This window comes from Coccinella septempunctata, chromosome 9 (assembly GCF_907165205.1).
Source record: "Coccinella septempunctata chromosome 9, icCocSept1.1, whole genome shotgun sequence".
NCBI classification, from domain to species: domain Eukaryota; kingdom Metazoa; phylum Arthropoda; class Insecta; order Coleoptera; family Coccinellidae; genus Coccinella; species Coccinella septempunctata.
In genome coordinates, this window is record NC_058197.1 from 19,334,992 (window position 1) to 19,361,633 (window position 26,642).

The 26,642-nt window shown below is 43.7% G+C and overlaps 1 protein-coding gene across 7 annotated transcripts; it reads right to left on the reverse strand.

The window, feature by feature from the left end:
* Positions 1–39: 39 nt before the first annotated feature.
* On the reverse strand, positions 40–26,347 carry LOC123319821. Of its 7 annotated transcripts, none has more exons than XM_044906773.1 (6): positions 26,011–26,347; positions 25,498–25,780; positions 25,054–25,098; positions 24,754–24,878; positions 18,389–18,503; positions 40–5,060 (listed from the first exon to the last, which is right to left on the reverse strand). In XM_044906773.1, the coding sequence occupies exon 6, from the start codon at positions 4,968–4,970 to the stop codon at positions 1,794–1,796; it is 3,177 nt and encodes a 1,058-aa protein (XP_044762708.1). In that variant the 5' UTR covers positions 4,971–5,060; positions 18,389–18,503; positions 24,754–24,878; positions 25,054–25,098; positions 25,498–25,780; positions 26,011–26,347; the 3' UTR covers positions 40–1,793. The 7 variants fall into 7 exon arrangements, with proteins under 7 accessions (XP_044762708.1, XP_044762710.1, XP_044762707.1 ...); XM_044906775.1 differs by having other exon boundaries at positions 25,494–25,780; XM_044906772.1 differs by lacking the exon at positions 25,498–25,780.
* Between the last annotated feature and the right edge of the window lie 295 nt (positions 26,348–26,642).

Sequence of the window (26,642 nt, forward strand, 5' to 3'; positions counted from 1 at the left end):
TTCCATTCCTAGGTTGAATAATAAAATAAAACACACACGATATATCCACTTGTTTATAATTTACAATAATATAATACAAAGATAAGACGAATATGACAATTTAAAAAATCAATCAATTTTAGAAATTGTCGAGTATTTTGTCAAATGAAAATGTGATAGAACATTTAAAATGATGTTTCTATTCTAGAACGAGTAGATGCATTAGAGATACTGGCAAAACTTGTCGAAAAAAACGCGATCGTTGTAAGTACAAAAACAAAATAGGAACAGATCGAGGCAAGTCATGGAATGTGTTAAAATATATATCTTAGGAGAGAAAAAAGCTCAACTGGGTATTCGAGGAAAGCTGCACACTGATTCAACCGGAAACAAACATTCGTTGTTCTGTTGTGAGATTGCAGTTCCAACAATTCCAATTTTTCGATTATTGCCAACGTCTTTCATGATTAGATTTATATTGCTAACTTACATCAGTCCGAATATTCTCACAGCACCCGAAACTCTTTTTAATCGCGAATTTTCCAACAAATTTCCGAAAATTAGCTGCTACTTTGATTCTAATCGTTCGATATTTGAAAAAAATGTCTCAGTAGATATGTACGCATAACAATAGTTAAAAATTTGTACAGAAAACAATTGTTAGGACTGCAAGACACAACAAAAATGCATTTAAGGGTACTTACAAAATTAAAAATAAATACTGTCTGATAATAATACTGCAAATAAATAATATACAATAAATGCATACAGAAATTTCTTCGTACACTGGGAATTGAAAAATAAAAAGCGAAAACGGAAATGGCGAACTGTTGGTTACCTGCCGTAATAATTTAAATACATATATACAAAAAGACATCTACATTTAGGTCCGGTCAACGAGCCACAGTCACTAAAACTAAACTTTTCGTGTAGTCATTTATAATATGAACGAATTTATTATTCCATTTTGTTTTACATCTACTGTGTCGATGTGGGACCCCAGCATCGATGACCAGACAATGGGATTCTCTTCGAGGAAGATCCTCCGGATCTTCTTGGCATAAGGACGGTGAAAGTTGAAAAGATGCCGGAAGGTATTGAAGCAGTGTCAAACTCGAAGCAATAACTTCTGGCACGAAAGACAGGGACTTAACAAACTATAACGAACATTCAGTCATAGGTCGAACGAAAAGTATACAGGGCGTGGAGGTACAACATGTATAATTAAGTAGTTTCCTCACTCTTTTCTTCATTCAATAGCTGCCTAAACATTTTCGAACCCTGTATCTTACAAAGTCAACATATAAAATTAGGATTTCATATATCTCATATATAAAAAATTAAATTATAGTTATTACTTAATTCAAAACTATGTACAGTGGCAAATATACACATTTCATTTATTTACTACCTTCCTTTCAGATTATAATTAATATTAATATGTATTTATATGTATAGTTACACTATATCCTAACACAGTGTATCAATTTCATACGAATCCGAGAGAAAAGTTAAGATATTTTCTTATATATCACTTCTTGTTGTGTCACAGTTAAATTTTAATCAGTTTGTTCTTTATATCTTTGTTCGATAATGTTAGGTCGTAGTTTGGCAATCTTTTTCGAATTTGGGCCGATCCTTTTAGGCCTTCAACGGTTATTTAAATCTCACTCGATAAAACGTTGGCTCGGATGTACAACACAACCATCTCCCATCCGGCAAATCAAGAACCTCCTCCGGGGCGATTAAACGAAATCCATGGGTTCCTTCGAACTGAAAAAACGTCCGAGCCAACGTTTTCGAGGCAGCAAAAGTTATGCCTCCCCGTACTGGTTCATGTCGTTGAACTTCTTGCTCTTTTTCGGCTTCTCGTGCTCCTCCTGCATGTGCCTGAACCTGACGAACCCCTGCTCGTCGACCAGCATCGAATCGGGCACCTGGTGGTTGGGGAGCGTCTGCACCCCCAGGTGCGGCCTCGCGTGGTTCTTCCTCGACCTACCGGTGGACCTTCTACCAGAGGTGTTCGACGAGTTCCTGGACCTCCTGTCGAAGTCTGACCTCTCGAACTCGTGCCTCGTCCTCTCGTACTGGTGGTGGTTGAGGTTGGCGCCGTTATCGATGGGCTCGCTGTAGATGTTCCTGTCTTGCGCGTTACCGAACAGGTCGTGCTGGTAGTCGTCGTTGTTATAGTCCAGGTCGTATTTGGGCTTCGTGTAGTACTTGGCCGAGTCGTAGGTCTTCCTCGCCGAGCCCCTGGCCGAGGAGTTCTGGGGCCCCCTCTCAAAACTACCCGGGGGTTGGAGGAAGTTGTTGATGTTGACCTGGTCGGCGTTTTGCCTCGAATCGAACCTGTCTGAGCCCCATTTGGGCCTCTCGAACCTGTCGAAATTGGAGCTGCGCTCGTTGTCGCTGTGGTACCTCTCTAAAGTTGACTTCTTATCGAAGGAGTCGTTTTGGAAGGTGTTCTTTACCAAGATCGGCCTCTCGATGGCTTCCGTCGGGAGGTTATCAAGTATCATCTCGTTCCTGCTGTAATTCATGGCGTTAGGGTTGGTGTTGCAGTTGTTGGGGTAGATATTATCGGTGCTGGAGTCGCTGGTTGTACAGGGAAACAACGGGAAACCACCGGCGGTCTGTTTTTCCCTCTGCGACATCTTCAGACTGACCACGATGGCCAGTAAGGTTATGATGGAGATCTCGATGAACCTGACGGATAATTCAAAGCCCCAGAGTATCCAATGGTGCTTAATTTCCCCGTTGAACCTATCCTCCTCGATGAAGAACAGCGCGTACAGCTGGACGAAACCCAACAGGACGAACAGTAGGGCCACCGCTATGGTTATGTGGGAGGCGTATGAGATATTCTGGGTGCACATCTCCGATAAATTCTGACTCTTCTTCGCCAACACGTTCTTGATGATCCTGTACAGGTAGAGGTAACTGACGCCCAACGCCCACGCCAACAGGACGAACACCGGCTTGCAAACGATCAAACTGGCCTTCTCCATGAAACCGAAGGTCTCCAGGATGCTCAACCCTAGACAGAGGAAGATGTGGAGGGCGGCGAACACCACCAAGAAGACAGGCCTCGTCTTGACCTCCAGATGGGTCAAGGTACGTTTCAGCAGGAACAAGATCAAAATGGCGAACGTAGTGGCCATCAAACTCATCGGGAAATTATGCAGGAAATCGTAGAGTAGCACGTTGAAGGAGTTGTTGACGTTGTAAGGGTCGTAGGCCAGGTAGAAGATCCTCAAGACGCAGATGACGGTCAGCATCAGATGCACGGTCAGGAAGTAGCTCTTGGAGAACATGTGCGGGTCGTTCTCGTACCTGATCAACTTGTAGATGGAATAGATGGCCAGGACTATGTACCCGATGAGGACCAGGAAGATGTGGACGTTCCAACAGATGAGCCACACCTCGTCGCTGGTCACGAAGGTCAAGTTACGCTCTTTTTCTTTCACGTTGCGCAGGTTGATCACGTCCGAGATCTGCGTGGTTAGGTCGTTTTGAATCGGTCGTTTCTCCGGTTGTTGTTTTGGAAGTTGGTTCTTCTGGACCGTCACGCTTTCCGAGCGATCTTGTGGGGGTTCTTTGTCGAGTTCCTGGGAGGGTTTAGATGGTGGTTTGTGCATTTTTTCCGTGGTCTTTTCAGCCTCTTGGATCCTCACTGTGGGCTGGACGATCGGAGCTCTGGTTTTCGTGGTTTTAGGCTCCGACCGTTGGAAATTAGGCGTGGAGGGTACGGATTGTAAAAGGGAATCCGGTAGGTCTTCGTTGCGTCCGTTTGGACCGCTTAAAATCCTCGTGATGGCCGGTAGGTAACCCTTGTCGTACTCGAAGTTGCTCTCGTTGACGTTGCGGCCGGCGTTGAAGCCGTCGCTGACGCGCACCGTCTGCGAGGGGGTGTTCAGCGTCTTCTTCTTGTTCTCGTTGTTGGAGGCCGCCGGGTTGGGGTGGTGGGGCTTCGGCTGTTCCAGGTTGGGCTTCTCGGGCACCCTCTCCGCGTTCACCTTCGGTAAGTCGGGCCTGAAGGGTATCCGATCCTTGTTGGGCATCAAGCTAGGGGGTGGGATGGGGCGTCGGTGGACAAAATCGTTGTTGGTGCCCCTCAGCGTCGGTTTGTCCTGAAACGGGCTCTGGAATTTGGGCGGTAAGGGCGGGGTGAACAGATCCCGATCCCTCTGGGGCGGCACGTAACGGGGTATCTCTTTGCTGTACATCGACTTGGTGGGTCTGACGTTCCTCTGCACGTTGTAACTGGTAGTGGTCTTGTAATAACTCTCTGTAACTTCATCTTGTGGGTTGTTCCTGGCGTTGTAGTCGGGTTTTAACCGGTCGTTGTTGTAGCGGTTCGGATTCCCGTAGTGCCTGTTGTGGTTGTTCTTCAGGATGTCTGCGGCCGGTGCGGACGTCGGTAAGGCGTGGTCCTTCTCCAAATCGACGCCGTAACCCTCTGGTTCGCCGAAATCGGGGTCGAAGACCCCACCGCCCATCTTCGCGGCGTCCTTCTTGGTGTCCACCCGACGCCACTCCTCGTAGCCGTCGGTGTATCGGTAGGTGGTGAGCAGCGGCGTCGCCAGCGTCGTCACCGGGTACGCGGTGTCCGGTATCGACCTCTTGGTGGTGCTGCCGTAGGCGACCTTGTTGAAGACGGCGCCGATGTCGTCCAGGTTGACGTTCTCGACCGCCAGTTGATCGGAGTCGCCGTAGGCGTGCGCGCGGCCGCACCACGCCGCCAGCAGGCAGAGGGCCGCGAGGGCGTCGCGACGTCGCCGCCGCCGCGTCGCGTATGATAGGCACGTGAACATCGTAAGAAACGCGTAATAAAAACTTAGCGCGGTACATCTAGTCAATAGTTGCGTAATTATACTACAGTCTTTTGTTAAGCTTAGATCACAGACGGTTTTGTTGGACGCGGGCGTCGTCGGGACGTCGCTCAGTCTTGGCCGCGTCGTGCGGTCCTTCGTGACGCGCGTTCGGCACATTTTTACCTCATCGCTGTCGGTCCTCGGCCGCGAACTCGAGACGGTGGCTCTGGTGGGCCTCGGTCTTATCGGGAACCTCTTCGGAGGAGCCTGAAACACAATTAAAAACCATTAGATGGGGCTGAAAACGTAGAATAAAAAAATTTCAAGCAAAAATCGAATCATCGGATTAAATTGGAAGAACTGGGCACTTTGGATGAATACAACTCTGTTTAAAAGAGGTACAGATTTAACTAGTTATGTTGAAGGTAATTTTGTTGTTCCAGGGGTGGCACAGCTCATTAGGAAACCTTAAAATGGCTTAAAACAGGCGTTCATTTGTAGAACAAGAAAATTTCAAGCAAAAATCGAATCATCGGATTAAATTGGAAAAACTGAGCACTTTGGATGAATACAACTCTGTTTACAAGAGGTACAGATTTAACTAGTTATGTTGAAGGTAATTTTGTTGTTCCAGGGGTGGCACAGCTCATTAGGAAACCTTAAAATGGCTTAAAACAGGCGTTCATTTGTAGAACAAGAAAATTTCAAGCAAAAATCGAATCATCGGATTAAATTGGAAAAACTGGGCACTTTGGATGAATACAACTCTGTTTAAAAGAGGTACAGATTTAACTAGTTATGTTGAAGGTAATTTTGTTGTTCCAGGGAAGGCACAGCTCATTAGGAAACCTTAAAATGGCTGAAAACAGGCGTTCATTTGTAGAACAAGAAAATTTTAAGCAAAAATCGAATCATCGGATTAAATTGGAAAAACTGAGCACTTTGGATGAATACAACTCTGTTTACAAGAGGTACAGATTTAACTAGTTATGTTGAAGGTAATTTTGTTGTTCCAGGGGTGGCACAGCTCATTAGGAAACCTTAAAATGGCTTAAAACAGGCGTTCATTTGTAGAACAAGAAAATTTCAAGCAAAAATCGAATCATCGGATTAAATTGGAAAAACTGAGCACTTTGGATGAATACAACTCTGTTCACAAGAGGTACAGATTTAACTAGTTATGTTGAAGGTAATTTTGTTGTTCCAGGGGTGGCACAGCTCATTAGGAAACCTTAAAATGGCTTAAAACAGGCGTTCATTTGTAGAACAAGAAAATTTCAAGCAAAAATCGAATCATCGGATTAAATTGGAAAAACTGGGCACTTTGGATGAATACAACTCTGTTTAAAAGAGGTACAGATTTAACTAGTTATGTTGAAGGTAATTTTGTTGTTCCAGGGAAGGCACAGCTCATTAGGAAACCTTAAAATGGCTGAAAACAGGCGTTCATTTGTAGAACAAGAAAATTTCAAGCAAAAATCGAATCATTAACGATAAAGCTGCGTCTGCAATATGCAGGGTGATGCAGCGTTTATTCGCCCCTTATAAGAAGATATAGCCATTTTAAGTTTTCATCACGAGCTGTGCCATCCTTGAAAAAAACAAGAATAACTAGCTGAATCTGTGACAATATACATCTGTGCATCTTTTAAACAGAGTTGTAAGTTGGCTATATCTTTCTACCAGGACCGAATTGGGAAAAATGGTCGCGGAAAAACCAGTTACTTTCGACCTACTGTCGAAATCCAATCATGTGCTCACCCTGTATGTTCGGAACGCCAGATAGCGAGATGGATATTAAATTGGATCGGGCAATAAGCAAGCGTTTAATTCCATTATTCCCATTGCCCATAATCGTTAATGAGATAACTAAAACTGTGACGCAGATAATGATGATTCATTGCGACACGAGAATAAGAGAAAGGTGCGTCTCTTGGATCGAACGAGTGCCCTCCGTTGATTTATTGTCGGGGAATCTCTTACGATACATAAAAACCGCGTTTAACGAACGAACGTTATCTAAATTAACGTTTTAACGTTCGCCCTGGATTATCGGACTTTCGTAACGACGGTTACGTCGAAAATTCCTCCAGAAGAACGGGCAGACGGCGCTAGTAAGTAGTTGGACTAGCAGGCTATGAAATTTCAAAACCTATTTGTCTTAAAAAAGCATAATAAAATGAATTCCATAATTTCCAAGGCCCAAAAACACTACACGTCGCTATCGATAAGTTGAATCGATACTACCCATCCCTATCTATGGTCGGTGTTAACCTAACTTCTGTCAAAATGACAACTGACGTACATTTGTTCACATTCGCCCTTTGTAAACGTCAAATATTTCGAATTTCTTAAGCTTTTTTGACTTATTTTCAGATTATCGGTGTATAAACTAATATATACCGATTAAATCTGACAATTGAGCATCTGTCAGACGCCAGGGGCGTCCTAAATACAGCGACAGCATCATTCAACGTGCCAACAAAAAACAAAAACGCTCTTCTCTCAAATCTCCGGACACGTATCACGTAACGTCGGCGTCCCGACGCTTTACGACGTCGTCCGTAATCCCCGTTCGAATTAACATCGCGACCGACGGTGCTTTATCACGTTAGCGACGTCACAAACGGTGCAGGACAGAAAAAAAAAAGTTAAATCGACGATTGTTAGGACGCGTCGTCGAGAAAATCGAGCGTTGAAACACCCCGGTTAATTATTCTGCAGTAAAAAGGACGGAGGTTTATGATTAACGCCGGTCCAGTTCATTTCTTCCCGTTGATTGGACGCTGGAAGCTCGTGAAACGGTTGTTATCCGCGTAAAATTCTCCAAATCGATATTTTTCACGACTTTTCAACGTTCCGAGCCAATTCGCTGAAAAAAACTATCGGAAATCGATTAAATTCGATACGAGGCCAAAACAGGCTAAACCCCACCCTATGACGGCGCCGCTGGTGGAACTGGCCACTCCAACCTCGCGACAGAGGCCATCATCACTCTATGCTCTCGACACAAGTCAAAATTCAAACCTGTCTATGCTCCTTCAAGTCGATAGCATAGAATCATAGACATATAGACTCTATGTCTATGCATAGAATTAATTCTGTGAGTACAGAACATTATTTTATATTCTATGGATTAAGTTGATTTATGCTAGGGGTGGGTAAGATGCTCCAGTGGAAATTGATACACGACTTAGCCCGGTAACTTTAGAGCTCAGATCGACACGGGGATATTGTGTTGCTTTAATGCGGTAGAGGGTTGTTCCACAGACCCCTGGTTCATCTCGGTTGCAAACAAGAAAACGAGCAGACCGGGGAGAAACTGGAGTCTGATGGATCGACGCGTCTGTTTGGATTCGGCGATAGGGCCAATGTAAATAGAGTTGTCGGAGGTTAACTGGAACTCGCATGTAGGGTTGGATTTAAACGGGTCGCTTCGGACAAACATCTTTTTCAGTCGGGGCGATCTTAGATTTAGAAAGAAAAAACGCAGGATTTTCGGGGATAATTTTTTCCCGAACCTTGGCACCCCTGCAGACCACAGATTTAGATCCGCGGGACTCTGACAGACAGGAAGTTGACAACCAATGTCAGATGGCGGAGATGTAGGTTAACGTCAATCTGACAGTGATCACAGAGCGTGGTGTTGAAATTAATACGATCATAGAGCGTTGTGAACTCTTTTTGGCCCCAGCAATTACGAATAATCAATTTATATCGAAGATTAAAGATTTTGGCGAGGTTTTAAACGATGTTATAAGTGTTAGGTTGAAACGAACCATATTTCGATTTATCCAGCGACCATATTTTGGTAAAATACTGGACAAGTTGAATTTTCTTGTTGTTCCTTTGATCTTTACATCGAAAATACCCATTCATAGAACCTTATTCGACGCGTATCAAGTTATCTCGCGGGTTAGATCAGTGGAAACCTTCCTCAAAGGGTGGCTGGGAAATGGAAACAACCCCTGGTTCGTATTCGGTACAAAGAGGGGTTGTTTCAACGCCTCGGGGAGGGCGCCATTAAGTCCTTGTCCTACGCCAGCGTCCGTTTACCAATTAAGGGAAACGACGTCTGGGAAAACGGCGATTATGGTGATGCTGATGATGATGAGGGGGTGTTGGAAAATTGAAAACGTCCCGTAGGATCTCTTTGGGACTGTTGCGCTAGTCGCGAATTGGTACATGGGCGTAGATAAGCAGTGGCCAGGGTGGTACTTCACCCAAATACTCAATTTTTGAGCAACCAAGCTTGTTCGTCAGTGTGCACCGTCCCTAAGACACATCAACTGACGTAAATATCGAGAAACCCAACCCCTGGTCTGGTTTTCCTTCCTTCCGACGGACCATTACACCGTATCGAGGCCTTTTTTCATCCTCCCCCATCTGTGGCATTTCTAAACGAGGCAATAAGAACCGCGACGCCCGAAACTGAAACGACTGGGTGTTACCTCGGGAATGGACGCATAAAACGACGCGCCCCCCGGGGGTTGAAAGCGTCTCGCGGTTGACACATGACGGATGTAAGCGATTTTTTCCATCTCGAATCTCGCTCGGACAGTACGTGGCTGCGCGTATCACTGCGACTTCTAGGGATTTGCGGTTTCTGACGATAGAAGACGACATGAAACTCTGACGACTCCACAGACCACAGAATTCGTGACAGAAATGGTCGCAGAAAATATGATCAGAGAGTTACAGTTGTTGTTACTCTATGGACCAAGTGACAGCAGACGTCAGTGGGTTAACGTCTATTTGACATTCAGTTTGACGGGAGACAAGTGAGCGCCGACCACAGAAGGCGGTGTTGTCATTGGTTAAGTCATAGACACCCTATTATTTGATAATAGAGTGAAAACTGTCACATTTCCAGTCAACTTTTCGACTAATTTCTATGCACGTTCTTGGGGATTCAAATTCGTGACTGGATCCTTCGGGTATCAGTTCGCGTTTTCTTCGGCGTCGAGAAAAACGACTTCAACTTTAACCCCCGCGATAAAACACCCCATTGGCACGCCAAATCGTATGGATTCACCCCCAAATCGAAACTTGGATACCTGCAGGGTAGGATCCACGTCAGGCGTCACCTGTTTCAAATTCTCCCTTTTTTTTCCCTCGGTCTGAAGGGGTCGCGTAAAGAGCGGTTTTTAGTGGCGGGAGGCAGGGTTTTCACGGAAGAAATCGTTCTATTTTTACGTCGTTGAGAATTAGGAGAGTTGCGAGAAAAGGCTGAGAGGGTTTTGGGGCGCGTCAAAGGGCAAGAAACCGGATGAGGGTGGATGAAGATTTTACGCTTATTTCGTTCTTTCTGATCTCTTACACCTACTTAGCGGAGTTTTGAACCCCCAACGAAAACTTGACAGAAATACGTTCTATCATCTCAGAAAGTTGGCCTTAAAGTGACCATAAGAATGTGTACCCTTTACTCACGGCCCGGATGCAGGGAAATATTCCTGGAACCCATCGAGGGTTGATTCTCGTAATCAAGGATGGAAAACAGATGTCTCATACGTCGAGGAATGTCTTTTTTCCATGTCGAAGCCATTCTTACGACCGAACACATGTCGCATGCGAGGGTGGGCGCTCCGTCATAATTACGTACTGGTTTAATCGCGTCGGCTTCGTTCATTCATTGAGATTTATACGAACGACGGTATTAGCGACGTGTATTTATGTGTTCTGGGCTCCCGAAATATCATCAGCTGTTATGTTACGACAATAATTACGGACGACATACGTTCATTCATCAACGGACGTAGCGAGTACGTAATTCCGGGATATCTCAGCTGTTTCCAAGATTGGGCACACGTTAGGTCAGGTATTATCGTTTTCATTATCCTAATAGGCCGAGATATTCACCTTCACGGGCCGATTTGCCTCGAAAAACAATAATGAAATTAATTTCATCGATACCGATGTTCTATAAGTCGAATTGGTACTACACACCCCTGTCTGTAACCGGCTAACCTACTTCATGTGAAACAGACGTCAATAAGAATAAGAGTTTTTCTGTGATCGTGGATTTGTTTACATTTGCGTTTGGTTTACGTCGAAAACCTCAATCTGGAGACCATTTTCGGAAACAATCGGTTCTCTCACTAGGTGCTTGAGAAATTATAACGACTAGCAGACCAGGGGAACAGATTTACCTTTGAAAAAACCATAATTAAATGAATTTCATAGATACGGAAGCCAAAAACATCACTCTTCGCTGTCGATGAATTGAAACGGTATTACCCATCCCTGTCTGTGATCGAGACCACAGATAACAGAAACTTGTTTCTGTGGTCGAACCTTACTTCCGTCACTTGTAAAATTATAAAATTTTGAATAAAATTCAAGATTGATACAGAATTTTTCACATTTGCATTTGGTAGTCGTCGAATATCTCGAATTTCCGAAGGTTTTTCTCTCATTTTCGATCTCCAGGGACGAGATCGTGAACTTGGCTCTTTCCGATTCTTCGACTTTCTTTTGGTTTCCTTCGCGGCCAGCGAAACGCTGTTACCACTGTGTTCTATAAAAAAAAACCTGAGTAATTTCCTAATGTTGGATTTATGGTATGATTCAAACACCAATACGTAGCAAATATTCATCTCGCAAAGGTTCTTGATGTTCCTAATGTTTATAAACGCACCATAGACTCATTATAAGTCTATGAAACGCACACAGAGTCCGAGACAGAGAGGTTAGGTCATCGAGCCGGCGATTTCTTCAATAGGCCCATAGAAGATATTCTTCTTGCCTACGTTTTGACGTTTGCAGTGTTGTATTTTGGGTTGCCGCCTCTGAAGCCATCACGATGAATATACAGGCTCATTGTAGGGGGAAAAACGTGAAATTTCGCTTGGAGGCCGAGTAAAACGCTTAGAATCGGCGCGAAATCGCCCTGGTGAACAACCTGCGCTCTCTTCGTCCCTCTGGTACCTCCGAAAATGAAACGTGGACGTCGCCGAAGGGCGATAGCCTCCCGGCCTGCTGGGACAGGTAAGAGTGCGCCAGGTGGTCGCGGGCCGGTGAATTTCAGTCCTCCGAGGCCCCCCTCGCGCTCCCCGCCCTCGTAAGATCGAACCTTGTATGTAGATCGAGAGACACGGCTTTACAAATAGGTGGGAGGAACCCCCATTGTCCCATCGTGGGTCCTTTGACGTCCGCAGAGCGTGCCTCTTCCTCTCGTACGGCACGGCATTCTTGTATTCCGAAGAGAACAGGCTATTTGTTCGGGTACTGTTTGTGGGGAATACTTAGAAATATATAAAAAAAGGTCCCAACATTCGTAAAATCTTTTGTGAGATATAACTGAAAATATTTTTTTATGGATATTCAACAGCCTGTATCTTTTCAACCGAGACGAATTGGAAAAAATGGTAGAGGGAAAGAGTGTTTCTTCTGACCTCAGGAACCTTGTGTTAAAATTTGAGAGACTCACCTTGTATAGGCTTGGGTATATTCAGAACAATGACAAAAACCAGTGTTTAATAATCGTTACGACACTAAACAGCCTATTTCACATCAGCCCCCTTCGTGTTAGCCACATATTGAGCTAGAGACTAGAGACCCGACGAAAAACTATCATATTTCACATTTTTCCTTGGTATAAGACACCGCAAAATTGCCTGCAAGCGATCGGATCCAATTTTTAATCGTCGAAATACAGATGACCTTTTTGTGTGGCGTCATATCAGCGTAGAACTTTTGAATAGGCCGATTGTGAGAATTGATGAATCGACAATGGGACTATCTGCATTTGTGTCGAACGTACGTGCATCTATAGTTCATTGAAGACGTTGCAAGAATTAAGATTATGGAAGTCTTGTATGCCTGGACGTTATAAACACGACACAATTGGAATAAAATCAAAGAATACCGCCCGTTCCATCAGATTTCAGATGACAAACGTCAAAAACCGACGTCCAATGTCAAAAATTTGACATTTATGTCAAAAATTCACGGTTTTTGACAGAAACGCCATCTTTGAAGCTAGAAAACCGCGAATTTGCATCTTTTTTCTTGTAAATTATACGATTAAAAAGCGTCGAAGCATTTCCCCCAACTTACAAGAGTTTTCCTGGTAAAAATCCACTTCCAAGTGGGTATAATCCGTATAATCCTCTCTCATTTTCGTCTCGTAACTTTATAACAACAGCACTCTCTCAGGAACTTCGAGGAGCCTCCCAAGCAGCAATAACACATCACAACTCACTATACCAAACAACAATAAATAACTCCCGGTATTGTTTACAACGTCCTATCCATCTTCCACTGATAGACAAAATAAACACGACAATAGGAAGACGCCACAAGACGGTCTTCTCGGGAATAAACACACGTCAAAACAAATCACTCAACGCTGCATTAGATTAACGAGTTAAAAAAAACACTCAAAAGCACTTTCTTTGAATTAGGGAAATTTCGGATGATGTCACAACACTGTCGAAAAAAAAAGACAGATTGAAAGATCGGGGAATTTATCGAGCGATGATAGATGACGGTGGTATGTGCGTTCTCTATAGATCTCCGTCTACAACTACAACTGCCAATCTTCGGCACTTCTTCTTTCGACCATCCGCCACAATAGAAACCCCGCGGCATGTTCCTACGCTGCGGAACGACTCCGGGGTCCGGGGGCCCAGGTAAAAGACCCCAAACCGAGACGAAACGATTCCCAATTTCCAAAGTAAACATTTCCGCGAAGAATTCCGAAGTTGCGACGTTGCCGCGTCACCCATTAAATTCCGGAGATTCCGGGAAAAGCCAGGCGGTCGGTTCAAACGAAGAATCCTACTTTACGCGGAAATCCAGTCATCCGGTCGGAATCCGGAGCCCGCGCGACCCGAACAAATGACTAATGGCCGTTTTACGACCGCTCCGGGTACGCCTGGCATTAATGGATTTTCGTGGAAAAACGAGACGGCCGTCCGGAATTGTTTTGAATTATAATTTATATCGGAATTTACGATGCCAAGGGGGGCGACGTTGCCACGATGCCGGAAAATTCACGAAAAAGCGGATTTTTGAGGTTAGGTTAGATTTATTGGATAATCCCTGAATATAGACATTTCTCGATGCTAATTGCGTCATAAAACAGATAAACCTAGAAAAATCCCAAAAACCCCGATGAAAATCAAGTTCCAAGATGGCGGTCGCTGTAAATTACCGGCTTCAAAGAGACCTGCATTATCGGCTGTCAAACGTCAACGCCGATGGATTTTTAAGATCGTAAAATCGGGCAAATTTAACAAGAACTGCAATTAAAAATCAAACAGGGTCGAATGATGTCGCCTAAGAATTTCAGGAAGTTCCAAACGCGGTTTCTCGCAAATCTGACGCGTTGATTTACGACCATTTTACAATACAAGGCCCGGAAACAGACTCGAATTCCGCGGTTTGACGGAGGGAAGGAAAAAGAAGAAAACTGTAAGATCGATATCGCAGCAGCGTGTTAGTTTAGGTCGTAAATCTACACGTCCCAGTGAGGCGAGGACAAAAGAACGGGTGATACGACGTTGCCGCCTCTAATTCACCGAAACAAGTAGATTTTGACAATCGATGTCAAATTGCGAGTTATAGGTTAACGTCACTTTGACAGAAGACGACCACAGAGCGCTGTATTGACATTTTTTGGCCTCGGTAATCACGAAACTGTAAATAGCGAGATATTCCAGCGACTATTACAAGGTGTTCCCGTTCAAACGTAACTAAATATACAGAACCCAGCTTAATCCCGACACCGTCGCCGGGAATAGAGCACGTGAACGCTAAGCCTTACTTATGACGTCCCCCGTGCGACCGCTAATACCCGAAGACGGGTAAATCTCGGAGCGAAACTTGCCCCCTCAATTATTCATTCCCATCGTCCCAATTTCCTGCCCGGCTCCCCTTCTACCATTTTAATAATTCGGACGACGACTCTGCTTCTGCTCCTCCCGTCTGACGTATAAATGACGGGTGACAGATGACAGGTCGTTGAAAAATTAAACGAAACGACGTTCGTAATCGACCAGAGGACCAGAGGTCTTTTAGTAGGGTTGTTTTCGTCGGATTATTCTACTATTGGCTTTAGTTGCGACAGCACTCTGGGCCCATAACCTGTTGGTAGAGTCTCTCTATCTCATTTTAGCGGTTTTTTCGATTAAAATCGTTGTTTTTCGATGTTTAGCTGCTGGAAATCAGAAGTATTAGCGGTTTTATACCTGATTCGAGTGACTTCGGGGCTATTTTCAACTGAAAACAAGCGAAAGGGGAAAAGAACGGTAAAGATCTGGAAGGACCTCCAATTAAACGATGTTTTCCGGGTCGTCGGATCCAGAAACTTCGAACAACCGTGTGCCGAGGTAGTTAAGCCGCGTAATTAATCGGATTTTTCAATTACTGCCGATTTTAGGGCGTATATACGAAATAGGGGATATCGGTTGAGGTAATTAACCCGGTCTTTATCGTGTAATATAGAGGGAAGCCCTTGAAACTTCCCCTAAATTACCGATTAGACGGGGTATGGAAAGGTTTCACATGGGAACGTATCCTAGATTGTGTTTTATATCTTGTACTGCTCGTCAAATGTTGGTAACATCGCACCTCTAGGGGTATTTTCCGATAATTGACGGTCGGGGGTGGTCCCGGACCAGTTACGGTTTACGGCGTGAATCTAAAGCCCCCGGGAGACGTTATAAATCCACCCCCCGCGTATGGGGTTGATGATGTTCGCATTCTTCCACAAGGAGCGCCAAAAATAAGGTTTTACGACCCCGAGGCACGGCCGTAGAGGGTAAATAGCGATTATGGGAATCGTTGTAATGCGTTTTTGAAAAAATCCCGATTCGAAAGACTTCTAAGAAACTCCGGCAACCCCGGGAAGCATAGAAGAATTTTGACAATCGACGTCAGATTGCGACAGGAGGTTAAATGTCAGTTTGACAAGAGCGAAGTTGGCGCCGATCACAGAGCGCGGTGGGTGTCATCGATTTGGATCATAGAATACCGTTTTCGACCACGGTATCAATGAATTTCTTTTATTACGTCTTGTTTTACGCGACTTAGCCCTTAAAGGTGCATCTTTAGCCTACTAGCATAAATAAACCGTTCATATAAGATGAAAAAAGTGATTAGCTTTAAGCTAATTCGAGACAAGGCGGAACCAACAATTTTCCCCACAATTTCAAAAACGATGAACCTCTGCAAAGTCCTTGAGTGATGAAACGGATCAAGTTCGACCAGAATCTCCCGTTGTTTTCGTGTAGAATCCCCAAAATCCAACTAACAATAAGGAATCGTAAATAAATCATCACTTTTTCTCGTTGAACTACGGGAATATCACGGTTTAACAGTTCGCAGACGTAAAATTTTCGCACTTGTCAAAATTCCATTAGAAGGATAATGGCTTTAGGACCGTGTCCGATCCTCGAGGAGATCTTAATCCTTTCGGTGGTGTCGGTATATCCCATTAAGGACCAAGGACCCCCAACGGCGAGAGCACATCTTTTCTTGTTTACGATGGCTACCTGACGGACTGCGTACAATGCAGAATTATAGGATTTTATGCTCGGAGAGTCCTTGGAGATGGTTCCCTGAGCTATTGTACATTATTCAAGCGATGGACCGGAAAAAGACCTTCGATTACGATCCGGGGGAGGCAGATGCTGCAGCACTTGAAAAGGGACGATTTTACGCGGAGAAATTGAGATGGGAAAAGAACCCTCTTGAAAATTACCCTTAATTTTTCATTTTTTATGTTGGTAGTGAGTATTTTGATGGAAAAGGCTGACACTTTGATGTACGTGCAGATTTCGATGAAAGAACGAAATAGAATCGGTTTGAACAAATATAGAACGAACCAAAAACAGGGAATTAACAATCTTTTCGGCCTAAAATTTTCGTTTCTTAACTCCAGCACGAAACTGTTCGACTCCGAAGACCTCCAAGTGTCGTCCTATAGCTCCGCGACAATTTTCTACCCCATCGATCATCGCCTTTCCCACCCCCCGCGCCCAGCCACGATCCAAATTTTAATTTCCAACCTTCCGAGAAAAGTTGGGGCACTTTTACGCCGAAGCTGGAAGCCAATTTCACCGTCCGTCGATCGGAAGAACCCCCTAACACACCCCCCATGGCGGGAGGGAAACACCCGGTGGCACACGTCGAACAGCAGGCGATCGGAAATAGCAAATCGAAAGTATTTTTCTCGGGGGTTATAAATCGGATGAATCGTCGATGTATTGGTTCAACTGACGCGCCACCGCTGAAAAACCACAGAAATTAACGTAACGATTCAACTAATTCTGTGTTCCTCGGATGGAATATTTTTTATTTCTGTGGTCGAGACGGTGGCGGGTCAGTTGGACCAATACAGTTTGGAACCTTGAAATTGTCTCATTATTTTCGAAATTGAAGACAAACTGTTAGTACGTTGCAGTAAATAGATGAATAGGGGTCAGATTGGACAGAAAACCGACGTGGAAAAAACATCTTTGCATCGATACTTCCAAAAATACGATTTTTATAAATGCAGCGTCCATTCCCCACTCAAATCTTGTTGCAATTGAGTAAATGCAAGTTTTTTCGATACACAAGAATAATTCACGAATAAAACATTAATTTCTGAAGGAAAAAAAAAACGAAAAGTTCCCCTCAGACCTGTCCCCAAAGTGCGCGGCTTTAAAAACAGAGTTCTCCCCCGGTTAAAGCGCGGTTTGATCCACCCTCCATCCGGTCTTAATAATTAGGCGGAATAATACTGTCCCAACTTCCCCTCCGGTAAAACCTCATCAGCTTCGTGAAGCGCTGTGCCCAATAAGGCGAGTCGGAAGAATAAAAAAGTTAAGGGAACAATAATTGAGGAGTCGACGTAATTAAAGCGAGGGTCTATAACTCGCCGAGAGGTCCATTCGTTGAGGAATTTAATTAGTAGCCAATGGAATCCATCATTATGATTATTCTCCCAAAAAAATAAAAAAAATTTCTGTGACTCCGACTGATGTCACATCGAGCTCTGTGATCTGTCAATCTGTCAACGATTCTGTGTTCCGGAGGGCTGTCAAAATTGTCACAACCATAGAAAACGTGCGAATTTCAGACGTAGACAATTCCCAGTTAACGCTTCATTATACGAGGGTGTTTATCGCCATCTTGAACCCCATCAACGACAGTGCCGTTTATCGTGCTGTCCAGGCGTCCTGCATGTGCATCATCGAGAGGGATGAAGCCATTCGCTTTCATGGGCGATCGACGTCCGTCTCTTTAGAATAAAAAAAAAAGTCTTTGAGAGGCCGTGAAAGATTGCCCAGCACGCTTCTCGTCCCACAAAGGACGGTCGGTAATATGTCAACGAAAACTCCCATCTGTTCTTCGACCGAACATGTGTCGCCCATTATTCGACCCAGATTGGGAAAATAAAGGCGAGATTCAATACGCATCAAGGAAGGGACGTAAAACAACCCCTATTGAATTCTTGTTCATCCGATCGTGATGTAGGTAATTTCGGTCCATTGAAATGGCGTTAATCCATTGTCGAATCCGTATAGATTCAGTTTTAAAGGATCTGCTATGTTAGTAGTCGATTTCACGTGATGAAATTCTTTCATTTATCCAGCTGGACCTACCTGTTAGGCTGCCATCGTCTCGGAAAGTGTCGATCCAGACGGTGGGTAATTCATTTTCGACGAAAAATCCAATAGAATTCGTCCAGATCCAGAGCTGCCGGCGTCACGGGGTTTTCTGAAATAATTAAAACAAAAACTCATTATAATTTCCCTCCAATAACATTCTTTTGATATAAACAAACTTCAATTTTCGAAGAAAAAGGGGGAAATTAAATAATGTTACGCCACTGGCATTAAGGTACGAAGGACGTAATTTCTATGTTCAGACCACGGTATATGGAAAATAGATTGCAGTCATAGACACCAACTCATTTCTATGCACCTTGGTCATAACCAACAAATCCAAATCTATGTTACAAACATCATCTATGGCCATGCATATCATTTACTCTGTGATAGTGTCGCCCCTTTTATGGTTGACATAGAACGATTTCTATGCTCCTTCATTCAACGGTATAAAAAACAGAGAATCCATAGAGAATTCCCCAGAACAAGTCGGGAACTTTTGACAGCAACACGAACCCACAGAGAAATATTCCCCCGTTTTGTTTCCGAGGGCGGAATTTTTTTTTTCTTCGATCCAGGTGAAGACGAGGCGCGACGACTGGGATTACGCAAACTCCCGGACATTTCATTAACAAGGAAAGTTTAGGGGCGGATTTTCCATCGTCAAGAGTCGCGAAAAGTTAGTCGTTCGGACAGGTGTCGGTTACGGGTAGATTGACGCGAGGGGCTGATCGATTTCCTTCGGGACGCCGACGGATCGTATATCCACCCGCGGGAAATTCGATACCGACGGCAGCTCGCCTTTCTGCCGGCCTAAAACAATGTCGACCGAATTTTCGGTTCATTATTCGCAATATTATCTTATTACTTGCAAAAATGCAAAAACCTTCAATAATCTGTGCTCCCTCTAACTGACGTCTTCATTACATAGAAAAATCAGTTTAAATCTATGATTAACCTTGCTAAAATAATCTATGCTCCTTTATGACGTCTTCACTACACAGATATGAGCTTAATTCTATGGTTACCGTTTCTTAGGTTATCTATAAAATTCTGTGCTCCCGCAAACTGACGTCTTCACTACATAGAAAAATAAGCCTTAATCTATGGTTTTCGCTTGTGATCTACCTGAAGGTCACTCGTTCGAACCTCCACAGACGTTAGAGAAACCGGTATACATAGAACGGTGAGCGAGTTCACGGATCGTGAATAATTAAAAACAGACGCTCGGTCACGTGAATCTTTCAGGGAGGGACGTCAGGAGACGTCCGAAATTATCGCCCCGTCCCCGAAAACCTCTTCCGAAGTTATCGGGACGGGTCGATATCGTGACAGTACACACGGGTCGGTGAACGTTTTTAACGAGAAATAGCGTTTGTCCGGACGAAAGAGCGCGACCCGAAAGCGCCGGCGATCGCCGGATACGCTCTAATTCCCCGAACCAATATTCGAACAATTCTGTGGAGGTTACAGAAGGTTCTAGTTGTCACTCTGACATTCGTATACAACTTTCTATGCTCACAAATGATGGACTTCAAATTTTCAGTGTTCCAACAAACTCTGTGCTCCCTTACATAGACACAGAATTTATTAAGCGATCAATCATAGAATTCGGATGGATCCACATCCGGCAGTTACCTAACGTTTCTTTGTAGGGGGCGTTCGGACGCGGAAGCGGTTGCCTGACGGGCAGGTACGCAAATTGGGCGATAATTGAAACCGCTATTAGCATAATGACGTAATTACTATGTCGTATCCGCGGACTCTGTGGAGTCGCAGCCCCCGCATACGGCCACAGACTGCCGGAACACTCGACCCAACCCTAACGGTAGCCCAATAACAACTCGACTACTCTTAATGACTTTAGACATTAGGAGGACCGCCGTCAAAGGTCGACACGAAGAAAACCTATCGGAATTAGAACGCAATTTGCTTTTTCGTCCTTCCTGACGACAGAATGAACGCGAAGAAAACATCTGATCGAATTTTTTGACAATAACGAGTTTCTCTATGTTCGCAAGTCAAATTCCCGTCACAGACGAGGCTCGATCGGCCCACGTCCCAACATTTCTATGGGCTCCGACGAAGCCCGAACCCCATAAGGAAAGGATCACGCGCTACATCGAAAGTTTTACGATCAACCGGAAAATTGTGAGCCTTTAAATATTCACGAATGGGTCGGGTTACGATCGAGGCCCTCCCCTCACGCGACGTATTTATTATTTGTAGCGCCGTTAACCGCTAGCAAGGATCACCATAAAACTCATAGGGGCGCGTAGACGTGCATAAGCGGAATTCCGTGGCTTACGGCCTTATCCCCCGATATTTTCCGAGGAATTTTCTGTGATTTCGACGGTTCCTATGGCGACGGCGGTTTCTTGATATGCATAGAGCGAATTAGGCTCCGCGGATTCTATGCTCTACGAGGGATGGGTAAGGGGACGTCGCATCGATGCGGTTATTCTCTATGCTCGATAAGGGGTGAACAAATTGGATTGGCCCAGATCCGTTCAGGAATAGCCTTTTCTCGTCTCGTTTACTGAAATACTGCGGCGGGAGGGAATAAAACTGCGACGCCAGGCCAAATTATGATTTTGTGGAGCGGAATCGTTCTCTACACGATCCAAGAGACTCGTAAGGACGTAATCGGGCGATAATTCGTTCGATACCCAATTCCAGTAAGGCTTACGGGACGTTCCGGCAGAATATTCAGTTTTCGCAACTCGCTATTCATTCGGGGGATGTAAATCACCGATGAGAGACTTACAAACGACGTTGTTGATTCCGGGAGACGCCCCTGGGTAGGCGGATTAGGGAATTAATCGTCTCCATCCGGATATCTGGACCAATCTGAGAGACAAGGGTTTTTACGAAGAATACGGCGTAGCTTTTCAGCATACCGAGGACGCTTTCGAGGAACGCGATCCTCTTAAACACGGTATTAATAGGATGGGAAGCAATTACGTTTCTATGACTCCGGACACGGTACGACATTGGTTTCCGAGTCGTAACGTCCACAGAATTGCGCCGAAGAAGGCCATTAAGTCTTAATGACAATCCGCGAGGCGTTTCGATGGTTTTCTTCGGGCGGTTTTGGCCTGCCTCGATGATTAATAGGTTTTTGCAGCGCATAGCAGCCGAATATACATAGAATTGAAATCTTTTTTCGAATATTCCCCAATGTTTGCGTCCAGCGGGCTGAAATCGAGGGGCGAAAGAGAAAAAAAGGATGGGAATGGAGAGGAAGGAAACGGCATCGTTATATCGGGAATTGTATGCGATTCCGTGGCATCCGGCCTTCGAACAGAAACGAATTTGCGGGGTTTCAGTGGATAGGGGGGTTTTCGTTCGCCAATTCTCGATCCGTCCCCATTCACCCGAAAGTTATTCCAATCCGAGTGACACAGAAAGAAGAACCGGCCCCGGTTCCCCTCCCCCCAATAGATGGAATAGGAAAATTGCGCCTCCAACTCGATAGAATAAAAACTCGATGGTTCGTCCACCGAAAAAAAAAAACGACGGCGCAACGAATCGATCGCCATCAATAAATTCCTTTCTATGGTCCTATCCGAAACTAGGTTAAATCGCCGATCATCGAAATCGTGATCCACAGACGAGGCGGAACGGGGCCGCGTTCCCGATTCGTCCCTCTCATCTGAGAGTATCGGCGATCCCCGGCGAACCGTAACTAATCGTCGCATGTAACCAGATGATCGAAACCTCATAAAAACGGCCGTTACGACCCCGACCCGTTTCGATTTCGCCGTGCCCCGTACGAAAAACGAGACGCGAGCTGAATTCTGGGGCTCCATCGTGTTTTTTATCCGCTCCCCGTATTATTTCGTTATTTTCGCATCGAGAATGCCGGTCCTTTATCGAACACGCACACTGACCACGGTATGGGCCAATTGGAATTCGGTTTTCTTTTGTTCTATGGTTCACGTGAGATCGGCTCCGACGATACGGTGACAGGTGTCGAGAGGGACCTTTAACGACTAAATTATGTACACCGTGAATACGACCTGCTTGCCGTGCAGGGGTGGGAATAATCGATGGATGCTGATAAGGTTGTTTCAACTTTTACAGCGAATATTAAGGAGCTATATAGCTAAATATAGGTGTCACCTAAATGCTCGATAGAAGTACGAGTTCATTTTACAAATTAGCCGTTTATCCATCAAATGTCAACAACAGCTGCGCCAAAAAGTCGGATAATCCCAGACATGCGACAATCGTCGAAACGATGCAAGCGCTACACGGTGACAGATGAAATATGACGCGACCACGAATTATGACGTGATTTAAATCCACCATAAACTTCACAGTTGAAACTGTCATTCTTTCGAAAACTCCCTTAGTTCATGGCAATATCATCTTATCGTAAAAATTAAAACTTAATCGGCCGTTGTATACCAGGGTGACGAGCCGGACATGGAATTTTCAGAGGTGAAGTATCCTCGCAAACTGAGAATGCCAGTGTCGACATTCCGATTAACCGCACCGAGGGATAAAACGGCATAGAGCTCGTGTATAGCCGAACCGCAAAGAATCGATCGATTCTCACACAGGACCGCGAACGCTCCGCTATGTCGGGATGAAACTTCAATTCCAGGAATTTAAAGCGTCCCCAAAGTACACGATCGATGGCCACGTCGATGAATTCTCCGCAACACAGAACAATTCCATCCCTGTCGGATTTCCTGGAGAATGTCAAACATGGAAATACCTAATCACAGAATCTCAATGCCATCTGAACACAGATCATTAACGATTCTGTCAGATTTCAAGGTTATAACGACAAACACAGAAAAACCAACTCAAGGAAATTCTATGCGCTCCAACCTAACACAGAACTATATCTCATATGAATCTATGCCCAATCCTGCAATTTCAGAGGTTAGAACTTATTAGATAAAAATAATTATTGTTTTTAAAAAGATACCTCGACAAAGGGAAAGGATTATGTAATCCTCAGCAACGTTATTTCGATCGAACCCAGAATAATCTCCCTCCGTTCAGGATTATAACGATGAAATTTGGGAAACAGTCCGATCAGATATTAATTAACGGCGGGGCGCACACTCTACCCCCTGCCTCTTGTCGATGTCTTATCTAACCCTTGTCCGATCGCTGCTCGTTTATATCACTTAAAACGACGCCTCGGATGGAGGACGAGTCGAGGGTTTTCCAATAACGGGAGGGAAAAAGGGGGAGGTTTTGGAGACGTCTGCACGCACGAAACTCGTTACCGAACAGGTAGATTGTCCATGCAACTTTTCGTAATCATCGGGGATGACTTCAATTTCCAGTAATGTGATTGGAAAATAGGAACGATTCTCGAAGTTTTACTTAGGTTATAACTCAGCAGAACATAGAGTTTTACCGAAGACGCATTTTACATAAGATTCTATGCCAAAGAAAATGACGAGAGTACTCTCCATAATCTGGGGTTAACCCCCTCTGAAATTTCTATGCATCCTCGGAAAATCGGTGGTCGAATTAACATAGAACCCATAAATCCGATCATCGATCTCTTTCGAACGAAAAACTCCAACGGATAACGGGCTCAGAAGAATATCCCGACCGAAAAAAACAGCGCAAACAATCAAACTCCAGCAACCTACACTTAAAAGTTGACGCAGGAGCGTAATTACACATTTGCGGCCGGTCAGAGACGGGGGTTCCGTACCGGTCGAAGCATGTGAATGACACGAACGATCTCGGCGACCGTAAAATTGACGGTTGCCCGCGAAATAGAATCCACCTCGTAAGTCTTAATGACAGACCACGCACGGACGTAATCTGTAACCCGCATCGTCTTATCTATGCGACGCAAACATATCGAGTTAGGTCATATTAGCAAGGAAACAGGGACATAATAAACGAATCTGGGATTCATACGAGAAGTACAGATTTAACTGGCGCAATTGGATGAAACGATTTGTTGGGATATGGGACAATTATCGCGGTAATTCGAAGCGACGGGTTTTCCGAACGCATTCCCAAATACTGTGATATTTTTATGACCGCCGGAAGCACCGAAAACAAACAGATTCATCGATGGATGCACAGAAAATTGTAACACAAACAAATACCAAGTTTCACTGGTGATTCAACATATTTACAATAAAAATACACAGGAAAATATTAAATATTTGTTGATGAGATATATTCAATCATCAAGAATTCAAATTGAACATGAATGTTTTTGACAGAAAACGAACAAAACGAAGGTTAGGAAGTAATTTTGTGGTTTGAATCCCGCAATCACAGAAAAACTTATTACACACAAATTAAGAATTAATTTCACGTTTCCAGTACGAATTGATATGAGCAAGTTTATGTGCATATATACCTACCACGATGTCGATTAATCCTGGAGAGAAGATCCAATAATATTATTCATTTCAGCATGACCAAATAAGTGCTATCAAATCGTAAAACACTAACATCATAACAATTCTTCCACGATTAGAAATTCCACCTGTAGTTTAAAAGAAACAAGTATCACTAACAGGTTCGACTTTCTTCAGAGTCTGAGCAATTTCTTTCAGAATACTCTCATGTGTAATGAACTTCCAGTTAAGCTCAAAAGGTAATGACACGAAATTAGACAACAAAAGAACGACAAAAATATTGAGGAAATGAAGATAACTTACAGTCATTTATAGGGAATGCTTTGAACAGTCTTGAAATTAAGAGATCTGAAAAGAAGAAACGTAATTTTAAGCGTAGTCCAAACAAATGAAAGTATACATTACGTCAATTAACACCAACCCAATTTATTTTCAATTAAAGGAATAACCTGACACAAATCACTATTATTCAAGCATCATAAAGAACGTTTTAACAACCTCCACCTGACAAACACTTGCAGGTCCACAAAACCCCACTTATCAAGAAACACAAGAGATCTAATCAAGAGGGCTAACAGCAACTTTCTTAGAATAAACCCGAAGTTATTTATTACCTCTGTATACATGTTAGTTATTCTTTTATGAACCCAGGGAAAAAGGGAATCATTATTCACGACGTAGAGTCAATTTATCATACTTCCATTCAAACATTCCAGACGAAAATAACGAATATTATTGTGTACCTACAAACGATTTATCAAGTGGAATCACTATACGAGGGAAATTCCCATTGTAATATCTTCCTTCCATCTTATATCCCGAAAACCGAGTTTTCATTCATTTCCTTGACAATTCCATAAAAGAATCTAGTCCGATGGATTTTTTTATTAAAATTCCAGGCTCGACTTCCACTTTAAACACCTGACAATCATTTTCATACGAGATCTGAACCATCATTTTCAAATACCAATTGAAGGAATCATGTTTTCGAAAAATAATCAGTATTCGATTGGATAACCACCTTCTCGACCTGAAATGATCAAATTATGTGAAGAACCAAAAGCCACTGATGTTTCTGTATGGATGAGCAATACAGATATGTTCAATAATCGCTAAAACAATTTTGATATACCAAAATTATGGACCAGTCAAGTAATGTAAACAGTTGAATACGCCCAAGAATCTTTATGTCCTACTTAGAATTATCAATGAAATATTATCGTGAAAATGTGCATTGACTGCGAAATCAACCCTACTTACTATTAAGAACTAAAGGATATCACAAATACAGCCAAAGATGCACAATTAAACCAGTCAGAATATTTCCAATAGGGGTTTACAGTAACACTTCACATTGCCCACAATGAAAGACAAAGAAACAACATAACATTTTTTCGATCGGATTTTCAATAAATACGGCGATCACTTTCTACTCGCAGCACTGGAAACTAGCCGAACGAACGTCCCATCACGGATTCACGCACTTTTTCGGCCGTTTTCTGTTAGATTTTTAAGAAAATTTCATTAATACGTGTAATGAATCTTGGCGACATCAACACTGATCACGTCGCCGCCATTTTGTATAATTTCTATCTGGTATCAATTTGGCCAATAGAAGCGCATCACAAATGTCACTAGGGACTTGATTTTGTAACCAGAAATATTTTAAAAATCACCAGGCATGCTCAGCCCGCGAAATACAAACCTTTCAAATCCTTATTCAACATAAACGAAGTTTCTTCTCAACATTACAAACGAAGAACAATGTATAATCACGATAACTCACCTAATAATGGAATATTGGTTCCATTACTACCAACACCTATGCATCAAATCGAAAAAAAAATAAGTTAGGTTAGGATCACTTTTTTTTAGTTGGATCTGAGACGTTC